Here is a 27,028-nt window from a genome sequence, read left to right on the forward strand (position 1 = left end):
TGCGATTTCAGGCTTCACAGTGAGTAGCTGCTAGGTAGATTTATTTGAATACTGTTGCTTATCTAACACTAAAACAAACATAAATACACTTTTATGTCTATTCCTATGTTTTCTGTATATCTACCTTGAAACATTAGTCATATTATAAAACCAATTGGGACAAATGGGAGTTCTTTGGGAAAAGGTGAAAATGAAGGTGCGAAGCCTAAAAATCATGCCATACAAAGAATGGATGACAGTCTCATGGATGGTTAATCTGTGGAAGTGAGGGCTGAGGAAGAGGACATGACAGAGCTTTGTCCAGTTATTGAAGAGCCATCTCTTAGACGAAGAGTAGACTTCTTAGGGAGAGGAGATCTGGAGTCCGCGATTAGAACAGATTTCCATTATATATAAGGCAGAAACTAATCAATAACTGAGCTGTTCATCTGTGGAGTGCAGTGCCTCACAGAAGAGTGTGCTCCTGGAAACTAATATTAAAGCAAAGTGGGATGACCATCAGAGCAGTTAAGGTGGGCTTCCTGAAGGAGGAGGGAGATTGAATTGAAGTTTCTCACAAATCCACTATTTTTATTTTTTATTTTTAAATTTTTAAATTTTTAATTTAAATTCAGTTTAGTTAACATTCTACTCTTTTTATTTTTGAAATTATTGATATGGGTTTTTCTTTTTTTTTTTTTTTTTTTTTTGCTTACAGAGATCGTCTACCGGAAGCAATGCAACGATACACACTCACAAAATATCTGACATTCTTCAGATCGCCAGGCATTCAGTAGTATGTAGAACATCATTAGTTTCAGTTATCTTCAAATTTAAAACTCTTTTTCTTTTTCAGGGATATCATGATAACACATTTTGAACCTTCAATCTCCTTCGAGGGCCTTTGCAGTGAGGTTCGAGATATGTGTTCCTTTGACAGTGAACAGCTTTTCACCATGAAATGGATAGACGAGGAAGGTGAGTGATAAAGAGAGGGTGTATGCATTTGATCTAAGATACTATTTTGTCATTTATTTTTAAAATACAGTAAAAGTCCTAATTTTTTAGGACTATTAGGTAAATTAGAAACTTGATGCCATTTTTATTTTGCTTCAGGTACTTAAAAGACTATCACCAAAGGGGACAGTCTTTGTTTTGTCCTTTTTAACTCCAAAAAAAAAGAGAAATTAATGTGATTATCTTCCCCCATTAACTTAAACGTCAAATAGTGTTATATTTTACTTTAATTTTGAATATGAATGTTGTTTTATACTTTAGAGATTACCGTCAATAATTTGGCAGTATTTTTTGCTGAATATTCCTTCAAAGAAAATGTTACAGAATAAAAGTGATTGTGACACTGTGATTTCAAAGATGGTGGCATTGATACCTTAATGACTTGGACTCAGAAAACATTTATTGAATATCTATGTACTAAAAATAGATATTTTCTGCTCTTAAAGTCAATGTCTCATTGGGAGATGGACATGTAAATAACAAATGTGGTGAGTTGAACGTAAATGCGTAGGGATCTTGGAATGCAAAAGAAGTAGCATGTCCCTGTGCCCGAAATATTTGTGACATTTGGACTAAAATAGTAACAGAGTAAAAGTTCTTGAAGTGGCGGAGGTGAGGGGAAAACCATTTTTGACAAAGAATAAGATAGAAAAAGGACAGAGGTATGAAGAACATGGTGTGTGTGGAAGAGCAGTAATTCACTAAATTAACGTGTGGGGAATGGTGTGGTTCAGGACTAGATCCTTGCTCCTGAGTGTGGTCTGCAGAACTTTTAGAAAAGGCTCATCACAGACTCCTGGATCCGAATCTATATTTTAACAGGAACTACAGGTAAGTCACATGAATATTAAACTTGTCAAACTTAGGGTTGACTCAATCCTGGAAGGCTTTGCAAACCACATTAGACTTTATTTTACATGATAGAATGTCACTGAAGTATAGCTTAAAGATACCCTAAATATACTAGCTTTGTATTATGGCCCTCTATTAATTGTAATGAGAATGAAATTTCTTTTTAAGGGAAGTCGTTATAATATGTAGTTCAATATTTGGGGCCATTTCTAGGTTTCCTGATAGGAAGAGCCCTGGAAAGATATTATCTTAGATCCAAGTTGTACATAAACTCAAAATCTATTTTTACTTTTTAAACACATTTTTAAAAAAAGTTTTATGTATCTAATCTCTGTGCCCAATGTGGGGATAGAACTCATGACCCCAAGATCAAGAATCACATGTTCCTCCCAGCTGAGCCAGCGAGGCACCCCTTTAGACATTTTTAAAACTTTCTCTAAAGTAATCCATGTTTGCTGTTTGGGAGAAAAAGTAGCACAGGTGTTTTGAAATTTTGAAAGAAGTCTTCTCTTTGCCCTTTCTCTTCTTTCCTTCCTCATCAGTTCCAGGCGTAAGAGAGAAAAACCATGGTAACAGCTAGTATATATCCTTCAAGATATTTTCTCTGTATATACAAATATGTTTGTTTCTGTACATTATTTATAAGTGTACTTTTTTTTTTTAAGATTTTATTTATTTATTTGACAGAAATCACAAGTAGGCAGAGAGGCAGACGGGGTGGGGGGAAGCAGTCTCCCTGCCGAGCAGAGAGCCCGATACGGGGCTCCATCCGAGGACCCTGAGATCATGACCCGAGCCGAAGGCAGAGGCTTTAACCTACTGAGCCACCCAGGCGCCCCTATAAGTGTACTTTTTGAATACAAAAAGAATTTAATCACATAAATCATTAAATGATATTTCCCTTTTATGTTGTGAATTGGACATTTTTCATTTCAGCATGAATGAAATTACACCATTACTTTTTTTTTTTAAAGAATTTTATTTTTTTAAAGTAATCTCTGCACCCAAAGTGGGGCTTGAACTCACCACCCCAAAATCAAGAGTCACATGCTCCACTGACTGAGCCAGCTAGGCACCCCTACAGCATTACTTTTTTAAGTGCTGTATAATATACCACATCATTGTAGATATTTCATGGTTTATTTAATCCCTTATTGGTGGATGTTTGGACTACTTCCAGGTTTTTTTTTTTTTTTTTTTTGCTACTATAAGCAATACATAATGAACATCTTTATATGAAATTTTGTGCAATTGTATGGGGCTTTGTGTAGCGAATACATAGAATATGCACATCATAAATTTTGGTAGCTAGGGACAATTTGCATTCAAAACAAGTTTAAACCAATTTATGGCACAGTTACATTGAATGAGAGCATGCCTTTGCTCTTACCCTTACTAACCTCAGATATTATGAGTCTTAACATTTTTTGTTTTTTTGTGTGTGTGTTTTTTTTTAAATTTATTTATTTGACAGACAGAGATCACAAGTAGGCAGAGTGGCAGGCAGAGAGAGAGAGAGGAAGGGAAGCAGGCTCCCTGCTCAGCAGGGAGCCCGATGTAGGGCTCAATCCCAGGACCCTGAGATCATGACCTGAGCCGAGGGCAGAGGCTTAACCCACTGAGCCACCCAGGTGCCCAAGTCTTAACATTTTTTGAAGTCTAGTAAGGGAAATACTAGCTTGGTATTTTAAATTCTTTTATTATTTAAGGACAAGTCTATCTCTATCTATTCATCCATTTTTGACCACAAGGCTAGTTTAAGTATTGTTAATTCTAAATGGTGTGGATATCTCACAGTATATCTTCAGCCTAAATATGAGACTATATAATTTAGCACAGTATATACAATATAGTTAGCATCAATAAATTGATTCTTATCATGAACTAATGTTATTCTCTCTTTTTTTTTTTTTTTTTTTTAAGTAAACTCTATGCCTAATATGGGGCTTGAGCTCACAACCCTGAGATCAGGAGTCTTATGCTCTACCAACTGAGCAAGCCAGGCACCCCAATGTTATTCTCATTTTAATCCTGACCTGATCATTTCATGCCATTTATTTCCCATTTGGGATTTTTTTTCAATTGGTGGTTTTCAAACTAGTGCACATAGGAATCATAGATAATGCATTTTATTAAATTGATTTAGAGATAATCCATTAAAAATTGTTATAGCATTTGAGGTGCGTGAGTGGCTCAGTTAAGCATCCAACTCTTAATTTCATCTCAGATCATGATCTTGGGGTTGTGAGATCAAGTCCCAGGTTGGGCATGGAGCCTGCTTAAGATTCTCTCTCTCCCTTTCCCCCTCCCCCTATCTCTCTCACCCTCTCTGAAATAAAATAAAATAAAATGAAACAAAATTTTATAGTACTCTTATACTTTGTATTGTCTTTACCTGGGAAGCTCTATTCCCACATTGTTATATGGCTATCTCTTTCCTGTCCTTCAGGTTACTCAAATGTCCTGTCCTCCAAGAAGCCTTTCACTCCTGTTCACTTTGAATCTCATTTTATGGTAGAATGGAAGCTCCATGAGAACAGAGATCTTGTCTTTGTCATGGAGCTCCAGTGCCTAGAGCAGTACTCCATAATAGTATGCTCGAAAAACATTTATGAGTTGTAGAAAAGGCTAAAAGCAAGGCTGTCCTGTAGTTTTATGTACATTATTGAAGATTTAAGTGTTGGGAGTTGTGGTTTATTCTATTTTTTCTTAACATTATAGGATATTTTTAATTAACAGATTCACATAGTAAATTAAATTAATTCTCTGGTGAAACAGTCTTATCCTTTTATAATGCAATTCAAAGTTCTTTGTCTCTAAATAGCTATTAAATGTCCTAATTTTCTGGGGAGAACTATAAAACTATAGCCTCATTCAAGTAAAAGGTTAAACTTCCTATTAAAGTCTGCTGATTCCTATGTGATCCTTGTTACCCTGGTTAATTTCGATACCAGTCCCTTCTTAATTTTAGGCATATAGAGACAGTAGTAATTATTTTTAACTTCCTTACAATTATTTTTCAGTTGTAATTTTGTTACCTTTATTTTTAGCCAGGTAGGCATCAGGGGTGCTTATCTAGAGAAAAAATTCTCTTCAGAATCAGTGGGACACAGGACTATGATTTCTCTGGTTTATGAGCAACACTGTCTAGAAGCTAAGCTTTTAACTGTGGTATTTTTTCTGTTAGAGCAAATAATGATCACAAGCTTACTTCATTTCTTAAAGTAGATCTATGACAGCCATTCTTTTTCCTTGTGTTCAAAACCAGTTTTACTGATTTGTTTTGATGTGTCTGTGGAAAAACTGATTTGCTTAATCTAACTAAACATTTTAGAATGAATAGTAATTTTGTAACAATTATACCTCCCTTCTCATGTGAGGAGAGAGTATGGGACAGAGAATGATAAATGACTTTTTAGTTCATCAAACTTTAATTGTGACTGTTTTTCCTTAAGGATATGCTTTTTTATATTCACAATCTAATATTAAGTATTTTCTAAATTTCTAATTCCATCAGTTTCTAATTCATTCAGAATCTGATTACCAGGTTTATGTTTAACTGCTTTTATTCTGTCACTTCTCTTTTATTAGAAACTAACCTTTGGGTATTTTATTTCTTAGTTAAGTTTTTATTGAGTGGTGCTTGCTTTTTAACAAAAATATTGATTTGTTTGAAGGAAAAAGTATCTCTGAGGATCCTCAGAACCTGAGATCTTTCCTATAAACAAATTAATGATGTCTTTTTTGGTGAATATACAACTAGAAGGGATTGGGTAACAGTTTTTTCCTTTCTTACAAATAGCCAAATATTGTACAGGCTGTTATTTAACCCACCTTTTCACTTAACATCGTGTGGATTATCTTTCCATATCAATGTATGTAGAATTATATAACGTGGTTTATATAATGTTTATATAACTTAACCAATCCCCCTTTGATGGATATTTGGATTATTTTGTAGTGTATAAAAAATATTAGTGCAGAGACTATCTTTGGACATACTTTTTTTTGGGAAACCTGTACTATATTACTTATAGGGTGAATTCCTTGAAATGGAAAGTGTCCTTGAAAATAGGTGGTACCAAATTGACCTCCAAAAATATTCTGCCTTTTGTTATACTTTTCACCAATAATACATGTAAGTTATTATTTTATTATTATTTATATTTAAAAGGCCACCTAGGCATACTTCAGTCAGTTAAGCATCTGCCTTTGGCTTGGGTTATGATCCCAGAGTTCGGGGTGGAGCCCCATGTTGAGCTCCCAGCTCAGTGGGGAGTCTGCTTGTCCCTCTTCCTCTGCTGTTCCCCCTGCTTATGCGCTCTTATGTCTGCTTTCTCTCTCTCTCTCTCTCTCTCTCTCCCAAATAAATAAAATCTTAAATAAATAAAAATGAAGGAGGTATAATTGACACAATATAGTGTACATATTAAAGTGTACGTGCAATTTGATGAGTTTCAACACCCAGGAAACCATCATCACAAGATAGAGAGCATATCCATTACCCCAAGTGTTTCAGTGTGCTTTGCAATTCCTCACGCCTACCCCTTTATGCCAAGTAACTAGTGATTTGTTTTCTGTCACTGTAGATTAGTTTACATTTTTTAGAGTTTTGTAGTCATGGAATCGCACAGTATGTATTCATTTTTGGGGGGCAGGCTAGTCTGGTTTCTTTCACTGAGAAAAATTATTGATTTGTGTGTTGTGTGTATCAATAGTTCATTTCTTTTTATTGCCGAGTGAGTGGTATTCCATTATATGAATGTACCGCAGTCTTTGAACTGTTCCTCTGTTGATGGCCATTGAGGCTGTTTGCACTTTGGAGCTATCACAAATAAAAGCTCTATGGCAGTCACATATGAGTCTTTGTATAAATACAGATTTTCTTTTCTCATGGGCAAATAACTAGAAGTGGAATGGCTGGATCATCTGGTAGGTATATATCCTTTCTTATTTATTCTTTTTCTTTAAGATTTTATTTATTTATTTGACAGAGAGAGAGAGAAAGATCACAAGTAGGCAGAGCAGCAGGCAGAGGGAGAGGGAGAAGCAGGCTCCCCGCTGAGCAAGGAGCCCAATGCAGGGCTCCATCTCAGGATCCAGGGATCATGACCTGAGCCAAAGGCAGACACTTAACTGACTGAGCCACCCAGGTTCCCCGGTATATATCCTTCTTAAAAAATAAAATAGGAAAACACGTATTTGAAAAGGAGATGAGGTGGGGTACTACAACCCAGGTGCATTCTTGGGCTGATGATTTTTAGAAAAGAATTTATATGGAAGTTGAGGATAGGCAAATTGATACCTTTTTAAAAACCCTCTAATCCCGGTCATCCCTGGAAAGTCTTCTGCACTCCCAAGAATAGAGTACCCCACACTGAAGACAACTGGCTGACTTAGAGAAGTCCTCAAGCCCTTCTTTCAGTTCTGGCCTCTGTCCCAACTCTGTGCTCCAGGCATTCTGTCCGGTAAACTCTGGCTGCTGCCATTTATACAGCAGGCCGTGTAGATGCCTGAAAGGCAAGGGGATCAGACTGGGGCCCACCTGGAAAAAATCCCTTGCAGTGGTAGGGTGGAGATGAGTTGACAGGTGAGACAAGAGGGGCCATAAGATCCTGACTGGTCACCAGAGATCCCAAACTCCAACTTACACTGTGGTCTGTGTGAAGGTCTCTTCGTTGGCATCCCCACCTCCAGTTACATTTTAAGGGATAACTACTATCGTAGGAAAAGTTTATAATCCAGACTGTTTCTCACTCACATCCCTCCATCTCCAGGAGGAGGAGTTTCTCCAGGAGAACCACTAATCTGGTTTTCTGTCACTATTCTATATATATAAATAACAAAATGCAGTGTTTTCATGTGCTTTTAAATTCATATAAATGATACTAGCACGTATTTTGAAACTTCCTCTTTTTCTACTGGACATATGTTTTGAGGTCTGTTCATGTGCCTAGAGAACTAGTGTACTTCTTTTTTAAAATTCTTTTTTTATTGTGGTCAAATATACCTAACATAAAATTTTAACTTTTGTTAAGTGTACAATTCAGGGACATTAAGCTTATTCACAATTTTATGCAAAAAAGGTATCAATTGGGATGGTTGCATAAAATTGTGAATAATAGGATAACATATGCTTACCATATTCTAGAATCTTTTTATCATCCCAAACAAACTATACCTATTAAGTAATATTTCCCTTAATTGAATTTAAATTAAAAAAAAAAAAAACTCCGCATTTTCCCCTCCTCCAGCTCCTCTTCCTCACATGCTTTTCTTAGACTTCCTGTCTCTATGAATTTGTCTTTTTGTCCCTATAAATTTCTCTGTGAAATAGATTTCTGGCTTCCTGCTCTCTAGGTCACCTTTGTTTTTGAAAGATAATTTTGCTGGGCAAATAATTTTTTTAATTTAATTTAATTTTTTTTGCGTTCTGTACACTGTCTTCTAGCTTGCATTGTCTCTGATGCAAATCTGCAGTCAGTGACCTTTGTTCTACTCTATGTAATATTTCTCTGGCTGCTTTTAAGATTTTTCTCTCTATAATTGGAAAAATTTTGACCATTATCTCTTCAAACAATTTTTTTTCTGTCACCAGACCCCTCCTTTAGGGACTCCAATTATAGATATGTTAGTTCTCCTGAGGTGTCATAAAGCTCACTAATGCTCTGTTCCCTTTTTATCCCCCCAGTCTGTTTCTCTGCTTTTCATTTTCGTAGTTTCATTGCTGCCTGTCTAAGTTCACCAGTCTTTTCTTCTGCCATTAATCCCATCTAGTATAGTTCAATTTGGGTCTTTATCTTCCATCTTTACTTGACATGCCCAATACCTATAGCTTCGTGAGCATATTGGATATAATTATAACAACTTTTAATATCCATTCCTATAAATTCTTTCATCTTTCAAGGTCTATTCCAATTGATTGATGTTTCTCCTGGCGTGGTTCGTATTTTCCTGCTACTTCATGTGCCTGGGTCTCTTTTACTGGATCCTGGATATTGTGACATTGGCAATGGCTATATTTGTATTTTTATGACTATTTCTGAGTTTTGTTTAGGGATGCATTTAAGTTACTTGGAAATAGTTGATCCTTTGTTGCTTATTTCCAGTCTCCTGAATCTTTTTTTTTACTTGTTTTGTGTAGTTTTCTTGTGTTTCAGGTGGAGGGTTGAATCCAGTTCCTATTACCTCGTCATCTCCAGAAGTGGAAGTTGAGGATGGGCAGCTTGATAGGATAGCATATCCTTCTGTAACCACTGATTTCCACCTTCTAGAAAAGCAAGCCAGAAGCCAGGAGTCCACTGCTTTTGTGATTGGGCCTAATATTGAAAGGATGGCCATTTAAACACTCTAGCATTCTTGGAAACTTTTTGCATATCTGTATTTTAAGCAATGCAGCCCTTCAGAGCAGGGAGTGCAGGAGCTTTCACAAGTAGTATGTAGTGTTCTGAACCCAGTTTCCAGAGGGGGGATGGCAGTAGGAAGGTTCGGTGGGAACGGGGAGTTTGTAAATCTACAGCAGACTCAGGTCTCCGGGAGAGGACTGTGGTGATACTACCTCAGGCAAATGTTAACGGTTGCCAACTTTGGTTGTAGGCTGTGTTGATTCTCTTAAGTGTGGGGCATTGAATTGAGTCATGTGCCGAAATACCTAATATAACTAGAGTTATATATGTGTTTCATTTTTTTATTTAAAGATTTTATTTATTTATTTGACAGAGAGAGAGATCACAAGTAGTCAGAGAGGGAAGCAGGCTCCCTGCTGAGCAGAGAGCCCGATGCGAGGCTCGATCCCAGGACCCTGAGATCATGACCTGAGCCGAAGGCAGAGGCTTAACCCACTGAGCCACCCAGGTGCCCCTATGTATGTGTTTTAAGTTCTGCATCTTGTCAGGTTATCTCATAAATAACTGAATCTTGCATATTTATCAAACACCTGAGGTCCAGGGCCCTATTTTCTTCTTTCTTTTCATAGGTGAAAGAAAATGTAGATGCATTGAAAGAAAGACTTGATCTGCTGGTTATAATACACACATTTTATTACCTTGAAATTCATTGACCATAGCAGATCTCACTCTGGCTGTATGTCTGTTTCAGGAGGTGAATTTGGACTTTAGTAATAGAGGGGGGCTTTGAGAAATAGCTTTTCTTCCTATCTTTGTTTCACGATGACTCTTCATGGAATGTTTTACTTCTGAGTTACGTGTCCTGCTTTATCAGGCATGAAACAGTTGGCCCAAAAAGGTAATACTTGAACCACAGATAAAAACAAAATAGATTTGAATATACGTAATGTCAGTAATTAACTCCTCTTTTCACACTTGTGATTATTCAAAAGTATCAGTCTCTAGGTAAATACTGAATACAGGTACTTCACCCAGTCTAGGTTTCAACCAACACAAGCAGGTACTAGTCTGGCAAAAAGACAGTGTCTAGCAGAAGAGAAAGATTGATTTTTTTAAATATGGTTGTAATGATACTTTTAACAATAGTTAATTCCATTCACGGCATTTAGTCAAAGCACAATAATAAAAGCCACATGTATAATGGACCAAGCGTACTATGAGTCACTTTAAATATATGATCTTCAGTTTTCCCATTATCCTCACAATATAAGTAATAAGCCTCTGCAGAGAGAGAGAATGGATATGTGTGCACAGACATATATATATCATATATATATATGTTTTTAAACAATGAGAATATAGGTGTTACTATATATATGTGTGTGTGTGTGTATATATATATCCCATGCTTATTAGCATTCACTACCTATTTCCCCTAAGTTCTTTACCCACTGCAGCCCTCATATATATATATACATATACATACACATATGTATATATATATATAGTAACACCTATGTTTTCATTGTTTAAAAACAACCTGAGCTAAGTTTAAATGTATTTGCCAGCGTGGATTCAGTTTCCTCACCTGGAAAATTGGAAATGAAGTGTTAATTAAATTTGAGACTCAATCTATTTCTAGAATTCTTTGAATATTTCATTATTTAGAATTAATTTAGTCAGTTGGCTTATTTAACTGGAAGAATAATTTACACACTTACTGATATGTGAAATTTTCATTACTTTTTATGTTGCTTTTTTATTTTTGGCTTATACTTAAATCTACTGTAGAAACAAGTTTTTTTTTTAACGTATATTGAAAATGGTATATAATTAAATTGACTTTCACTTTCATAAATGTGGCAAAATGGTAGAAATTTGGGTAACTGGGAAAGTGAATCTGTGAATGAATTACTTTATTTCTTTGAGGCAGAAAAAAGACAGACTCTGCTTTTGGACTAGAATGTTACTTTGCTGTCAGACTTACATTTATAAAAATGCTGCATTATGTAAACATTTTTTCTAAAACAGCTTCATTGAGATATAATTTATTATTTAAAGGAGTTTTTAGTATATTCACAGAGTTACACAACCCTCACCACAATCAATTTTAAAACATTTCATTACCCAAAAAATAAATCCCATGCTCATTAGCATTCATTACCTGTTTCCCCCTAAGTTCTTTACCCACTGCAGCCCGTAGACCTAGGTAACCACTAATCAACTTCATCTTTCTTTCTTTTTAAGATTTTATTTATTTATTTGAGAAAGAGAGAGAGCATGAGAGGGAGGGTAGAGGTCAGAGGGAGAAGGAGACTCCCCGCCGAGCAGGGAGCCTGATGTGGGATTTGATCCCAGGACTCCAAGATCATGACCTAAGCCAAAGGCAGTTGCTTAACCAACTGAGCCACCGGGGGGCCCCCAACTTTATGTTTCTATAGATTTGCCTAATCTAGATGTGTCATATCAGTACTTGTTCAATTAACAGGCATTTGGGTTATTTCCATTTTTTGGCTGTTATGAGTACTACCACTATGAACATTTAGTTACAACTTTTTGTGTGGCCATATGTTTTCATTTCTCTGGATATATACCTAGGAGAAGAATTGCTGGGTCATATGGTAACTATGTTTAACCTTTTGAGGAACTACCGGACTGTTTATCAAAGTGGCAGCACCATTTTACATTCCCATCAGCACTATGTATGGATTGATCCTCACCAGTACTTGTTATTATCAGTGTATTGAGTGTTGATCCAAAAATGGTGTATCTATGTAACCTGGTTGAATCATTTTGACTCACTATTTTTTATCTAGCATCTTTAAAATATTAATAACACCAAGTTAAAGACTGGATGTATGAGAGAACCAATCTTTCTTTTATGTAAATTATACTCAGTCAGAAAATAAATCAGAAGAAAAGATTCCATCCGTAGTAACAACATGATTTTTTTAAAATCTAGGGGTAAACTTTAAAGGAATGTGAAGAACCCATGTAAAGAAAACTGAAACAAAAACAACTGGATTCTATAAGCAAAACTTTAAATGAATGGGGTTAGGAAGAGGTATCGTGTAAAATGAGAACTCCCTGCAGATAAATCTATAAAGACCGCCCCCCCAAATTCTAATAGGATTTTTAAAAAACTGATAGTTTCATTTGGAAAAATAAACAGGAAAATTCTCAAAAAGGAAATGTAAAGAGGGAAGAATTACTCTAATTTTTATGTTGAAAAACACCATAATCACAGATATAAGAGTAATAACAGCTGACAGAAAATACTTGTAACATTTCCAGAGAGTTGGTATCTCTAATATAAAATAATTAGGTTAAAAAAAAATAGATGAAAAATCTACTTAAAGAAATGTAGATAGCTAATTCATAAATGCCAAAAAAACTAAAAAATTACTAATAGTTAAAAAACCCAAAGATTTGAAAATAAGACCTTTTCACTACCAGATTAAAAAATAATTAAAATTTAATAATTACTTATAGGGAGTTAGGAAAGATACACTTGTATATATGATAACCTTTTGGAGTTCCTGTCATTCTAAATTTTGGGATAATTGTCAAAATTTTAAATGGGGGCACTTTATTTTATTTTTTAAAGATTTATTTTAGAGAAAGAAAGAGCACGAGCAGGGAGAGGGGCAGGGAGGATGCAGAAGGATAGGGAGAGAATCTTAAGTAGACTCCACGCTGAATGCGGAGTCCATCACATGGCTTGATCTTATGACCCCGAGGTCACGACTTGAGCTGAAACCGAGAGTAGGACAGCCGACCAACTGAGCCACCCATGTGCCCCAAATGGGCACACTTTAATCAATCCTACTTGTAGGAAATCATCATGAGAAGTTATTCAAATACACAAAGACTTAAAGAATATTTGCTGTCTTATTCACTAATAAAAAAGACTGACAGGGGCGCCTGGGTGGCTCAGTGGGTTAAAGCCTCTGCCTTCGGCTCAGGTAGTGATCCCAGGGTCCTGGGATCGAGCCCCGCATCGGGCTCTCTGCTCAGCAGGGAGCCTGCTTCGCTTCCTCTCTCTCTGCCTGCCTCTCTGCCTACTTGTAACCTCTGTCTATCAAATAAATAAATAAAATCTTTTTAAAAAAATAAAAAATTTAAAAAGATTGACATATTGATACATGCTACAACATGGAGGAACCTTGAAAACATGCTCAGGGAGAAAAGAGGGACATGAAAGACCACATATTGTATGATTCCATCTATATGAAATGTCCAGAAAAGCCAAATCTATAGATGCTGAAAATAGATTAGTGGTTGCCTAGGTCTGGCAATAGGAGGAAAGGTTGGGGGAAATGGAGAGTGACCACTATGGGCAAGGGGCTTTTTTGAGGAGGAAATGATAAAAATGTTCTAAAACGGATTCTATTGATAGTTGACAGCTCTGCAAACATACTGATAGCCACTTACACTTCAAATGGGTAAATTGAATGCTTTGTGAATTATATATCAATAAAACCATTATTAAAAATTAGGTTATCCTAGGCTTTTCATAAAATGTGAAATATTACATCCTTAGGTAGGGCTGTTCAGAAGAGGTGGCATTTGTCCTGCTCTTGTAAAGATTCACAGAATTTCAAGATTCTACTTGAAAGATGGTTGTAAGGTATTGGTTCCATAACAACTCACCTCAGAGTGTAGTAGCTTAAAAAAAAAAAAACCCCGCCACTTTATTTTATCATCTCTCACACTTCTGTGAGTTGACTCGCTCTGCTGGTCTTACTAGAGGTCTCTCATGCAGTGGCAATCAGAGGGCAGCTGGGTGTGGAGTCATGTGGAGGCTCACTGGGATGCTGGCATAGTTGGTTCTCTCTCCCTTTTTGTGTAGTCTCATCACAAGGAGGCAGTATCTCATTGATTTTCACTTTCTTAATGATTAATGATGTTAAACATCTTTTCATGTGCTCATTGGCTATTTATACATCTTCTTTGGAGAAATGTTCATTGTTTTTTTTCCCCTTGCCTGTGGTTTTGGTGTCAAATCCAAGAAATCATTGCCAAATCCAGCATCGTGAAGCTTGCTCCCTATGTTTTCTTCCAAGGGTTTTTAGATTTAGCTCTTGCATTTAAGTCTTTGTTCCATTTTGAGTTAATTTTTATTTATGGTATGAGATAAAAGTTCAACTTTATTCTTTTGCATATGGTTACATTGGGATATTTTATATAAAATGAATTTGTGTTAGTTTTATAGGTTTATAATGGTATTGTGATCATATTAAAGAATTTTAATCTTAAGTTAAAGAGATTTATGCAGAATGATGCCGTAGAAGTGAGTGGATATGTAAGGGGAAGCCAGATTTGGTAATATGTTTGAAAATTTCCAAAATGAGGGGCACTTAAGTGGCTCAGTTGTTTAAGTGTCTGACTCCTGATATCAGCTCAGATCTTGATCTCAAGGTTATGAGTACAAGTCCTGCATTGGCCTCCAGGCTGGGAGTGGAGCCTACTTTTAGAAAGAAAGAAAGAAAGAGAGAGAGAGAGAGAGGAAGAAACGAAAGGAAAGGAATTGAAAAGAAAAAGAAAATTTTCAAAAATGAAAAGTTAAAAAGGAGAGTTAGTAAACCAGGAGAATGGCGTTTAGAAACCTAGAGGCATGTTGGTGGAGGGATGGGGTAACTCGGTGACAGGCATTAAGGAAGGCATGTGATATAATGAACACTGGGTGTTATATGCAGCTGATGAATTACTGAACTCTATATCTGAAACTAATGATATACTATATGTTAACTAATTGAATTTAAATAAAATAAGTTAAAAAAAAAAAGAAACCTAGATGCTGAGTTTCTGTAAATAGTCAGTGGGCAACTTTGTTAGATGCCATAGAGAGGTCCATTAGAGTAAAGACAGAAAAGGGGATTTAGCAGCTCTCTTCATGACTGTGAATATAGCACTTTTAGTAGACCATATGGACTAAAACCGGTTAGCAGAATTTTTGAGAGGATAGGAACAGTGGAGAAAGCAAGGTGGAGTCACTCTGGATATTAAGAAAAGCTATTTCTAATAAACCTAAAGGATTATAAACCTCTGATTAAAATTACAAAAGAAAAGTATGAAGTCAAAAGCCAAAGGCTTTCGTTCTTCCCCTTCTTCTCACCCACCCCCTCCAGTTCAGTCTTCAGTTTGCTCTTGAGACATGTGGCTACTGAATGAAGAGAATGGAACCTGAGTGTGAGGGAGATGCTGAGAGGGAGACTCAAACATGCCTTTGCCTGAGAAGAGCTAGTGGAAGGAAAGGAAAATTGAAAACGGAACTGAAGGGGACTAATGGGATAAGGCCCAGAGAAGATAAAAGGAAGAGATTCCTTAAGGGAGTCTCCAAGTTGGAGAAAGGTACAGAGGCACTCATTTCTTTGAGACTGGAGGACAGGAGATGGCTTCGGTTTTCTCTCTTGAGTAATAGACATAGTTCTCTGCTGAGAGTGATTGAGGTTTGGATAAGGTTGGTGGCATCTTGTGTGTGGTCACATTTGGTGTAACCACAGGAATGTGCAAAAGCATTGCTGTGAGGAGGACCCAGCTCAGGCTCCAGCTATGATCAAAATGATTTTTTCATTGAGGAATGCCATCATCTGGGGAGATGTGCCATCTCACTGTTGGCCAGGGATGACTCAGTTCTTTGGCTGGTTGATTAGGGAGGTATTTCTCCCTTAACCTTTCTGTGGGTAAGTTTCCTAAAACTATGTATTCACGTTTGAAAGAGCTCAAGCAGGGTTCTCTGAGGTCTGGAGTACTCTAGTAGCTGTGCTTCTTCTTTGTGAGCCTCTTGGGTGAGGAAAGACTCACAGGTGAAGGAAAAATTTGACAGAATGATGACATTATGGCAGTGAAACCACTTTCACTTCCTCCTTTAAAGAGGAACGTTAACAGAAAGCTTGTCCTTGGCCATTAGTCATCTTGTAGTAACAGTCCAAATGTGGTCAGGGTAGATTCCTTTTGCTCTATTCTGAATATCTATGTTATTGAGAATTAAATGTTTTTTGTATGTATCAAATTGGGTATTGATGAGCCTCATGTAATATTTTGTAGAAATAAAAATGGAATTATGTTACCCACTTTAGAAAACAGAATTGTCTAAATATCTAAAATTTTTCCTTGCCAAATACTTCTGTGTGTGTGTGTGTGCGTGTGTATAAAATTGTTTTTCTCAAGATTTTATATAATGGGAATTGTTTTTGCTCAAGATTTTATGTAATGAAAATTGCTTATTGAACATGACATTTTAGAGAGTTTAAAAGGTGAGCTTTGCTTTACTTTTTATGTTTTTTAGGAGACCCGTGTACAGTATCATCTCAGTTGGAGTTAGAAGAAGCCTTTAGGCTTTATGAGCTAAACAAGGATTCTGAACTCCTGATTCATGGTAAAGAAGTAGTCATTTCTTACTCTTCTAGAGCTCCATTTTTTTTTTAAACCCTATATTCTTGACATTTTAAAACATAATCCCAATGTCATTTTCTTAATCTCTACCCTCATTGCTATGTGACTGCTCATATTCAGTAGTTTCTCAAATGCTAGAGAAAATAAAATCAATCATCTTATACTCTTGGAAAATTTGTTATTTGGGTATGCCTTCGTGGATATTAGACGGATCTTCTCTCAAGTGTTTCACGTCAAAGTTTAAGAGAGAATTTAAAATTGAGTGCCTAGTAGGATTCTCCTGAGTCATTCCCTTGCAGTTTTGTAGTGTATACAAATAATGATCTCCAAAGAGAAGGTATCTGAAATGTCCTTTCTTTTATTTGAGGGTAACAGTGAAACTATTTACATAGTCATAGAGATTACTGTGTTAAACATCTGCAGGCCCACAAGCTGGTTAGTGGTAGAGAAGAGAAGAAACTCAGTCATCACGTAATGGTGCGTTGTAGACCAGGGTATAGAATCTAGGTATTCCGCTTCCAAGTCTCTGTTCTTTTCATTCTACTATGCTACCCCTCAAATTTTTTATGTCCTATAAAACCCACTTAATATATCGCATTTCACTGCAATTCATCGGCAATATTTCATGTAATATTTTTAGGAGGCCAAACCTAGAGAACTCTTTAAAACTTGAACAAATATAAATCGCCCATAAGTATAGTGAGTCAACACCTTGTTATTATTCCCTTGTACTTTTCTTTACAGTGTGTCTTTTAAAAATCAGTAGCTTGATATTTTCTACCTTCAGAGTTTGAGATAATGACTCCCCTAAGGGATCCGTAATCTAATTGGTTGAGGTCCTAGCAGAACTTCAAAGTCATCCATTTTTGGAGTCATTTCTTTCTAGAATAAAACTGCAATGAAGGTTGAAAGAAGTGATTGATCAGTAATATTAAACAGTTTAAGTTTTTGTTATTTTTATACCATAGCACAACTGAAGTTAGCTTATATTTCGACTTTTAAGAATATATAAGGGCCCATGCTTCTCATACTTCGTGTGTTTTTTTAAGCCATGTCCTTTTGTACATCACAGACTACAAATAGTTGACTAGTTCATAAATATACTGTCTTTATTTTCTATCTCTTTATGAAAATGGCCTGAATTAACATGTTTATAAATTTGTAGTTTCTAAGATAAAAAGTATATTTTTTGGATTTGGGTAATCTTAGTGCTGTAAATTTTTTCCTAAATTCAGTATACATCTTTTAAGAACTGTAATGGTTTGTGTTCATATTTGTATAAATTTTTCTCTTTTTTTTAAGATTTTATTTATTTATTTGTCAGAGAGAGAGAGAGAGAGAGAGCACAGACAGGCAGAGTGACAGGCAGAGGCAGAGGAAGAAGCAGGCTCCCTGCTGAGAAAAGGAGCCAGACCTGGGACTCAATCCCAGAACACTGGGATCATGACCTAAGCCGAAGGCAGCCGCTTAACCGGCTGAACCACCCAGGCGTTCCTGTATACATTTTTCTAATTCAGTTTTAGTTCTTCATTTTAGCAAACTTGACAGTACAACAAAGATTTAAGGAAATAGTTCAAGGTTTTTCTAAGGGCAAAAAAATCAATTAGTAACATAATAGGGACTAGTGTGAATAATTTGAGCTTCTAATGCATTTGATTTTGGCTGTTAACTTTTATGAAAACTTTTTTCATATAGACTTAATAAACCAATCCCTTGAAAAAATATTACTGACCACATGCTAAATATCTTGTGTCAAGAGAGGGTCAGGTTGAAATTTGGGTCAATTTTTTTGATTTAGAATTTAAAATTCTATGTAATTTGTATGTTTTCAATTTTCTATATTAATTTTAGTTTCTTTTCTTTTAGTCTTCCCTTGTGTACCAGAACGTCCTGGAATGCCATGTCCAGGAGAAGACAGTGAGTGTGTATTTACTTCATATCTTTGAATGTAGAGTTATTTATGGCATAAAGGCACACGTGAAAGGAAATCAGAACTAGAACTTTTAGTCCATTTCATTTCTTTTCCATTCTTCAGTCTAATTTAGGCTATCTTAGCAACTGCCTAAATTCTCTACTTTTGCCAGATGAAAATCAGGCAGTTTTTAGTTACAAGTTACTGACATGAGTATTTGTTGTACATTTGAGAGGAAAATTAAGTGAATTTTAAGTCATGTTTCTTCCTAGTTTTTAATTTTGGAAATTTTCAAACCTATGGAGAGTTTGAAACAACATTGAAAACAAAGACACAAAGATATTCTTTGCCTTCATTGACCAATTATTAACATTTTCTATGTTTGTTTATTTCTGCATCTGTATGTGTTCACACATAGATATTCATGTATATACATAAGAAACATGATTGTTTATTTTTGTTTTTTTAGTGTAACATTTGAAAGTAACATGATGCTTCCTTTCTAAGTACTTGAGCATGCATAGTTAGAAATTGTTAGGGATTTTCTTTCGAATGTCTAGGCTGATAGTTACCATTAGTAAAAAGAACTAAAAGAGCAAACAACTATCTGGTCTGATGGAACTTAAATATGTAAATTTATTTATGATCATAAGTTACTGCTTTTGATATTTTGTATAGCTTATTAGTTGTGTATATTACTCATTTTCATTTGTGGTTTCTGCACATATGCATGACTTTACAAGAATTGTGATGAGTGTTTTCCTTTGAATTAAATGAAATAGTTTTAAACTTTAAGTTCTGTGACTTTTTTTTTAAGATTTTATTTATTTATTTGAGAGAGAAAGAGAGAGAGTGAGCACACAAGCAGGGGGGAGGGGCAGTGAAAGAAGGAGAAGCAGACTCCTGACTGAGCAGGGAGCCTGACATGGGGCTCCATCCCAGGACCCCGGGATCATGACCTGAGCTGAAGGCAGACACTTAACTGACTGAGCCACCCAGGCGCCCCAGTTCTGTGACTCTTCCTGCAACTTGGTGAAGAAAAATAAAAGATATATGAATGTTTATATAGAGAGTTGAATGTACTATTTAGGAAGATGTGGAAATTTAAGGAAGTAGGTAGAACCCTGAAGCAGTAGTGAAAAATGTAGGTCTGGATTCAGAGAAGAATATTTTGCCAGAGTTCCAGTGATGGATGGATCAAAGACTGAGCCACCCAGGTGCCCTTAGGTTAAGATATAATTAACAGAAACTTTCTGCTTTGGTTACTCCTAACAGAATAAATAAATAAAAATAAAAGTATCTGTATTTAAGGTTCTGTATTATGCTATCTTAAGATTTCTAATTTAGAGCATTTCACTAGTTTTTTCTATCTTAATTTTAAATGGTAAACCCAGTGCTACATTGGCTTTAAAATATGAGTTTAGAAACCTAATGGAATCTTTCTACAATATTAACTATCACTATGGAATATTAATAGTAATGACTAATAGGCAATATATATAATAGTGATTGACTTAACCAAAATTACACAGGTCAACTAGATTTGGTCTTATGGAAGCTCTTAGTTTGTTTAGAAAATGTATTAATATAAAAACCTTTGGATTAAAGATTAGTGGGGAGGGACACCTAGGTGGCTCAGTTGGTTAAGCCTCTGACTCTTGATTTCCAGCTCAGGTCATGATGCCAGGGTTATGAGATCAGCCCCACTTTGGTTCAGTGCTGGGTATGAAGCCTGCTTAAGATTCTCTCTCTTCCTCTTCCTCTGCCCCTCTCCCCCTCTTAAGAAAAAAAAAATTAGTGGGGAAGATAATATTTTGTGGTTGCAGAGTGTCCCCTTTAGAGCATCTATGAAAAGTAAAATGTATCTTTACAGTGAAGAGAACAAGCAGTCACTGCCTTTAACAGAGTGATTGAACTGGGAATCAACAATCTGACATTTGTATATCTTTTTTTTTTTTTTTTAATTTTACTTATATATTTGACAGAGAGAGGGAGAGAGATCACAACTAGGCAGAGAGAGAGGGAAGCAGGCTCTCTGCTCAGCAGAGAATAAGAGGCTCTCTCTCAGAGAGGCACAAGAGAATGAGAGGCTCTCTCTCAGAGAGCCTGCTGAGCAGAGAGCCTGATGCAGGACTCCATCTCAGGACCCTGAGACTGAGATCATGACCTGAGCCGAAGGCAGAGGTTTAACCCACTAAGCCCCCCAGGCGCCCTGCATTTGTGTATCTCTTACTGTGATACGACAAGCAATATATATCACCTATGTATTATTTTTGCCAAAAGTATTTGATACTGATTCTAATAAAGAAGCAGACAAATGCAGAATGTAGGACATAATATAAGACAACTGCCTGGACTCTTTTTTTTTTTTTTTTAATCAACATCACAAAGAAAAAACAGCAAATATGGCAGCATGACTGTTTCAGCCTACATTCAAGAGACAAAAAAGGTATAGCAACCAAAGGCAATGTTTGAATCTTGCTTGGATCCTGGAGAGAAAGAGAAAGCTATGAAAGGTACTTTGAGGGCAAATAGGGCAATTTGCATACTAACTATTAGGTGATACTGAGTTAATGTTGATTTTCTAAGACATGGTAATGGTGTTAGGGTTAAATAGCATTAGGGGAAACACCCTTAATCTAAGGCAGTAAGTGGATACTTAGGTATTTAAGGGTGAGATGCTCTGTCCGCAACTTACTTTTAAAGGATGCAGACAAAAAGAGAAGAAGCAAATGCGGCATAATGTTAGGTATTGGTAAGTCTGCTGAAGGATTAACTGTTCATTGTTATAGTCTTTCAACTTTTCTGTGGGCTTAAAATTGTTCAAAATTAAAAGTGGGGGAAAAATGTTTTTTAAAGATTTTATTTATTTATTTGATAGAGATCACAAGTAGGCAGAGAAGCAGGCAGAGAGAGAGGAAGAAGCAGGCTCCCCGCTGAGCAGAGAGCCTGATGCGGGGCTGGATCCCAGGACCCTGGGATCATGACCTGAGCGGAAGGCAGAGGCTTTAACCTACTGAGCCGGTGCCCCGGAAAATCTTTTTTTAAAATATTTTATTTATTTTATTCTTGTAAGAGAGAGCACAAGAGAGTGAGAGGGGTGGGGGTGGCATGGAGGGGCAGAGGGAGAAGCAGACACAGGGTTCGATCCCAAGACCCTGAGATCATGACCTGAGGTGAAGGCAGTCGCTTAACCGACTGAGCCACCCAAGTGTGCAAAAATTGGGGGGAAAATTAAAAGACAGAAAAGCCTTAATAGTAATTTTTAATACACTTTTGCTCCATAGGCTTTGTTTTCCTTAATCCCTTGGTGAATCTATTTTATTTCTTCACTTTCAGGTTTTTATCAGAATATTTTTTTCTTAAAAAAAAAAAAGAGGGGCGCCTGGGTGGCTCAGTGGGTTAAAGCCGCTGCCTTCGGCTCGGGTCATGATCCCAGGGTCCTGGGATCGAGCCCCGCATCAGGCTCTCTGCTCAGCGGGGAACCTGCCTCCTCCTGCCTCTCTGCCTACTTGTGATCTCTGTCTGTCAAATAAATAAATAAAATCTTTAAAAAAAAAAAAGAATATTAGTTTCTTAAAGTGAATATCATGAAAGAAGGTCACAGACTTAATTATAAGAAGACTTTTATTCACACTTGCTCTTTTTCCTTTTTTTTTTTTTTTATAAATTTTATTTTTTTTAAACATATAATATATTTTTATCCCCAGGGGTCTTTTTCCTTTTTTTAACGTTTTCTCTCTCTTTAGAATCTATCTATCGCAGAGGTGCACGCCGCTGGAGAAAGCTTTATTGTGCAAATGGCCACACTTTTCAAGCCAAGCGTTTCAACAGGGTAAACCTTAGTTTGTAGAATGTTAATAACTTGAGATACCTGTTTTTTTTCCTCCCTACTGTGAAAGAAAGGTAGTCTTCTTTTCCCTTATTAAAGGAGTCAGTAGGGTGACACATTCCCATTTTGCCTGGGGCAGTGTCCGTGTTATCTTGAGGTAATTTTTAATAGCATCTCCTTTCACTCTTAAAAATACCTCTGATTGAATTGTATAGTTACCTTAGCTAAAAGAAAGTTGGCTTTTTTACTATAATTCTAGACAACCAGAAATAAGCAAAGTTTATTTTGCAAACCTTTTAATGTGATTTTAACTTTCACTGTTTGAGAAATAATAATTGCAAACCACTTATCTAGCTTTTACTAAGTACCAGGTGCTTTTCCAAATGCTTGACATCTGTTGACCCATTTAATCTTTACAACAGCCTTGTGAGTTAGGTACTATATATTTCTGTTTTATAGATGAAAAAGCTGAGGTGTGGGGCGGTTCAGTAACTTGCCCAAGATGACACAGCTAGTAAGTGGCAGAACCAAGGTTTGAAAGAAGTCTGTTTCCAGAAGTCCTTGTTTTTAACTACTCTTGATAACTATAAAAATATGGACTCCATTTCCATTGTAAAACCAGTGCCATGTTCTGAATTAATTCATGTAACTAAAAGCTATGACCTGAGTTTCCCCAAATCCTTTTCCCAGCAGCACTGATACTAACAGAGCTTTGAAATGAACAAGTCACTTTAAGAATTGCTCTTTGAGAGAGCAGGGCTTTGATTTGACCTCTGAACAGTCTGGAAGGTTGATGTTTGCTTGGGAGTCCTTCTGTAGCTTTTTCTGCCGAATGCTTTTCAAGTTTAATTCACTTTTACTATTTTCAGTACTCTGAATTTATGCGAAGACTAAAAGTTCTTTTTTTTTTTAAAGATTTTATTTATTTATTTGACAGACAGAGATCACAAGTAGGCAGAGAGGCAGGAGGAAGCAGGTTCCCCGCTGAGCAGAGAGCCCGATGCAGGGCTCGATCCCAGGACCCTGGGATCATGACTTGAGCCGAAGGCAGAGGCTTTAACCCACTGAGCCACCCAGGCGCCCCAAGACTAAAAATTCTTAAAACAGAAAACAACATGGTTGCAAATTTCACTCTTGCAAATAACTCTTCTCTGTTTATTTTTCTGTGACCATTATAGCTTCAGAAAAGTTATGTTTGATGAAGGGAATTGAGTTAGAGAAGAAAGCCATTCATTTTCACCTTTTTTTTCTTTTTTGGAGAGAGAGCAAGTGAGTGAGTGGGGATAGGAAGGGGCACAGGGAGTTGGAGAGAGAGAAACCCAGGCAGGTTCCACACCCAGTGCAGAGCCCAGACAGGGGTCCATCTCACCCCCCTGAAATCATGCCCTGAGCCCAGATCAAGAGACAGACGCTTAACTGACTAAGCCACCCAGCTGCCCCTTATTTTCACTATTTTGGCAAATGATTATGACTTTTTATTTGCTAATAAATTGCTGTTGAATTACTCTTTCCAGCGTGCCCACTGTGCCATCTGTACTGACCGAATATGGGGACTTGGACGTCAGGGGTATAAGTGTATCAACTGCAAACTCCTTGTTCATAAGAAGTGCCACAAACTTGTCACCATCGAATGTGGGCGGCATTCTATGCCACCGGTAAGATACAACTGTCTTTTTTTAATAGAACATTTTCAGTAACACTGCTAGGATGGAGGGCTATAATACACGGGTGGTAAGGAATCACAGTTGAGCACTGTTGTTACAGAACCTAACTTTACAGTCCAGTTGACATATTGTGAGTTTTGGAATTGTTATTAGAAATTTGTTTATGTTATGTAGCTAACTTCTTGATTTAATCTGCTACAGAATCATCAGGTTAAATTAGGTAGAGGTAGGAAGAACTATTTAAGAGCCTTTTTTTCTTCCTTAAGATAAACTCATTAGTTTGTAGCTCCCTTTGTTTTAGCATCTACACTAAACAGAGATCAGGCAAGAAGAATCAGAGACTTCATGTTTGCTATTTAAAGTGTGTGATTACTGGGGAGATTTTGAATTTAAAATTTTTACTTTCACTTTCTATTTTAAACATGCAGTTACAATGTGTTCATTATAGAAAAAAGGGGGAATATAGATAAATAAAGAAAAATTACATAAAAATCCCCCGTGAAATCTACTGTCTAAAGGTAATTGTCTTCTGGTGTATATCCTTCCAGAACTTTTTCTGTACAAATTTACATGCATACTTAAAATTTTTCCATATAGGAAATTTCTGTAAGAAAAAATGTTAAATATTTTTAAGAGTCACTATAACAGTATAATGAACTTCCATATACCAGTCACCCAACTTCAGTAGGTACCAGCTATGACCAGTCTTAGTTCAGCTACACCCCCACCTGTGTAACCTGCTTTCATCCTGTGTTATTTTAAAACAAATCTAAAAGATAAGGACTCTTTAAAAACAAAAAAGCAAATTCCTTATATCAAATATTCATCTAGGCAATGTTCAACATTCCACTTGCCTCATAAACGTGAAAATTTTTAGTTTTCATTCTGAAGCACTTGACTGATATGTGTCCTAGATATTTTCTCAACACTACTGATTCTTCCATTTCTCTCTCTCTTTTTCACCCCTTAAAATTTAAATGTAGAATAAATTATGTTGTCATTTAAAGTGTTGCAGTATTTTTCTCTTTGCTTCTCTATGGTTATGTTTTAAATGTTCCCCTGTCCTTTTTATTTTCTGTGTATTATAGTTGGATCTAGAAGTTTAATTAGATTCTGGCTTTTCTTTTTCTTTTTTAAAATTTTATTTATTTGTCAGAGAGAGAGCATAAGCGGGGTTTGGAGGGGTAGGGGGTGGAGCAGGCAAAGAGGCAGAGGGAGAAGCAGGATCCCTGCTCAGCAAGGGAGCCTGATGCAGGGTTCTATCCAAGGACCCTGGGATTATGACCTGAGCTGAAGGCAGACCCTTAACCAACTGAACCACCCAGGCAGCCCCCTGGCTTTTCATTTTTGGTTTTTGTAGACTGTTTTTGAGACCGCTTCATAGAAGGTGGAGTGTTTATCAGAATGTGCTTAATGTTTGAGTCTCATTCTTTTACATACTTTTTTTTTTTAAAGATTTTATTTATTTATTTGACAGACAGATCACAAGTAGGCAGAGAAGCAGGCAGAGAGAGAGGAGGAAGCAGGCTCCCTGCTGAGCAGAGAGCCCGATGCAGGGCTCGATCCCAGGACCCTGGGATCACTACCTGAGCCGAAAGCAGAGGCTTTAACCCACTGAGCCACCCAGGCGCCCCTTTTACATACTTGTTAACAAAAGTGAGATCATACGTATACTGTTCTCCTTAACTCCTTTTTTTCACTTAACTGTATTTTGGTCACCTTTCCATATCTATCTATATCCTCTTCAATTTTAGCATAATATTTGGTTACATATCTATGTCACAATTTACTTAACTTGTTCCTCATGATTTTACATTTGATTTGTTTTCTACATTTTCCTATAAAGAAAATCATAGGAAGTTTCTGGCAAATAAATCTTATTATTTCCTTAAGAATCCAGAAGTAAATTATTGGTTTAAAGGATATGCATTTTTAAAAAGATCTGGATGCAGGGGCTCCTGGGTGGCTCAGTCGGTTAAGCAACTGACTCTTGATTTCAGCTAAGGTCATGGTCTCAGGGTTGTGAGATGGAGCCCTGCGCTGAGCTCCACATTGGTGGCTCTTTGGTATTAGAAGTATTTAGCTAGTTCATTTAAGCTCAGGAGTGGGATTATCAGTAGGGAGGTGAAAATCGCATCTTAAGGAAAAAAAAACTAGGCCAAAAATTGTGAACATAATTTATTTAGGCTACTGTAACATTCTTGAGTATTCTTAGGTGATGGAATGACCTATGTAAATTTATAAATGTAGGAGGAAAGAGGGATAGAATTAGTGATTATTGATAATCACTAAGTGCATTGTAAAATCCAGGAGCCTATCCAGACAGCCTTAAAATTATAACTGTGTAAGGGGCGCCTGGCTGGTGCAGTCAGTAGAATGTGTGACTCTTTTTTTTTTTTTAAGATTTTATTTATTTATTTGAGAGAGAGAGCATGAACAGGCAGAAGCAGCAGAGGGAGAGTGAGAAGCAGGCTCCTCACTGAGCAAGAAACCTGATGTGGGGCTCGGTCCCAGGACTCTGGGATCATGACCTGAGCCAAAGGGAGATGCTTAACCCACGGAGCCACCCAGGCGTCCCGAGAATGTGTGACTCTTGATCTCAGAGTTGTGATTTTGAGCCCCATGTTGGGTGTAGACATTACTTAAAAATAAAATCTTTAAAAAAATTTAAAACTGTCTTAGCTAATGCTCCTTCTCAACTTTATCCTTTTTTGTTGGTATTTGTTAAACCTGGGTCCAAGATTAATGAATTAGAACATTTTGGTTTGAATTAACATTTTTCCTGAGGTTATGGGCAGTGAGTTTTTTAAGTCAGTTTCTAGAATGTATTGCTTTTCCTTATTTGGATCACTGGCACCTTTGAGAATCTTCAGAAAAATGGGAAACCCACCAAATTTTAGATTTATAGACTCATCTTCAGACTCAACTAAGGAACTTAGGGACTAGAGGCTCCCTTTGCCAAAGATGTAAAGTGAATGTGTGGAGCTCATAGGAAGAATAATATAGAAGAAACACAAATCAAAGTAGA

The 27,028-nt window shown here is 36.6% G+C and overlaps 1 protein-coding gene across 3 annotated transcripts in view; it reads left to right on the forward strand.

The window, feature by feature from the left end:
- Positions 1 to 27,028, forward strand: part of PRKCI (protein kinase C iota) — a 70,714-nt gene that overhangs the window by 15,855 nt on the left and 27,831 nt on the right. The window contains exons 1-6 of one of the 3 annotated variants that reach the window (XM_047730264.1): positions 836 to 957; positions 15,326 to 15,548; positions 16,486 to 16,575; positions 18,459 to 18,509; positions 22,254 to 22,339; positions 23,851 to 23,991. In XM_047730264.1, coding sequence (XP_047586220.1) covers positions 15,365 to 15,548; positions 16,486 to 16,575; positions 18,459 to 18,509; positions 22,254 to 22,339; positions 23,851 to 23,991 — 552 coding nt within the window. In that variant the 5' untranslated portion in view covers positions 836 to 957; positions 15,326 to 15,364. Of the gene's footprint in view, positions 1 to 835; positions 958 to 15,325; positions 15,549 to 16,485; positions 16,576 to 18,458; positions 18,510 to 22,253; positions 22,340 to 23,850; positions 23,992 to 27,028 lie in introns of those variants that run through there. The other 2 variants (XM_047730254.1, XM_047730272.1) reach the window with 2 other exon arrangements.

Source organism: Lutra lutra, chromosome 1 (genome assembly GCF_902655055.1).
Source record: "Lutra lutra chromosome 1, mLutLut1.2, whole genome shotgun sequence".
NCBI classification, from domain to species: domain Eukaryota; kingdom Metazoa; phylum Chordata; class Mammalia; order Carnivora; family Mustelidae; genus Lutra; species Lutra lutra.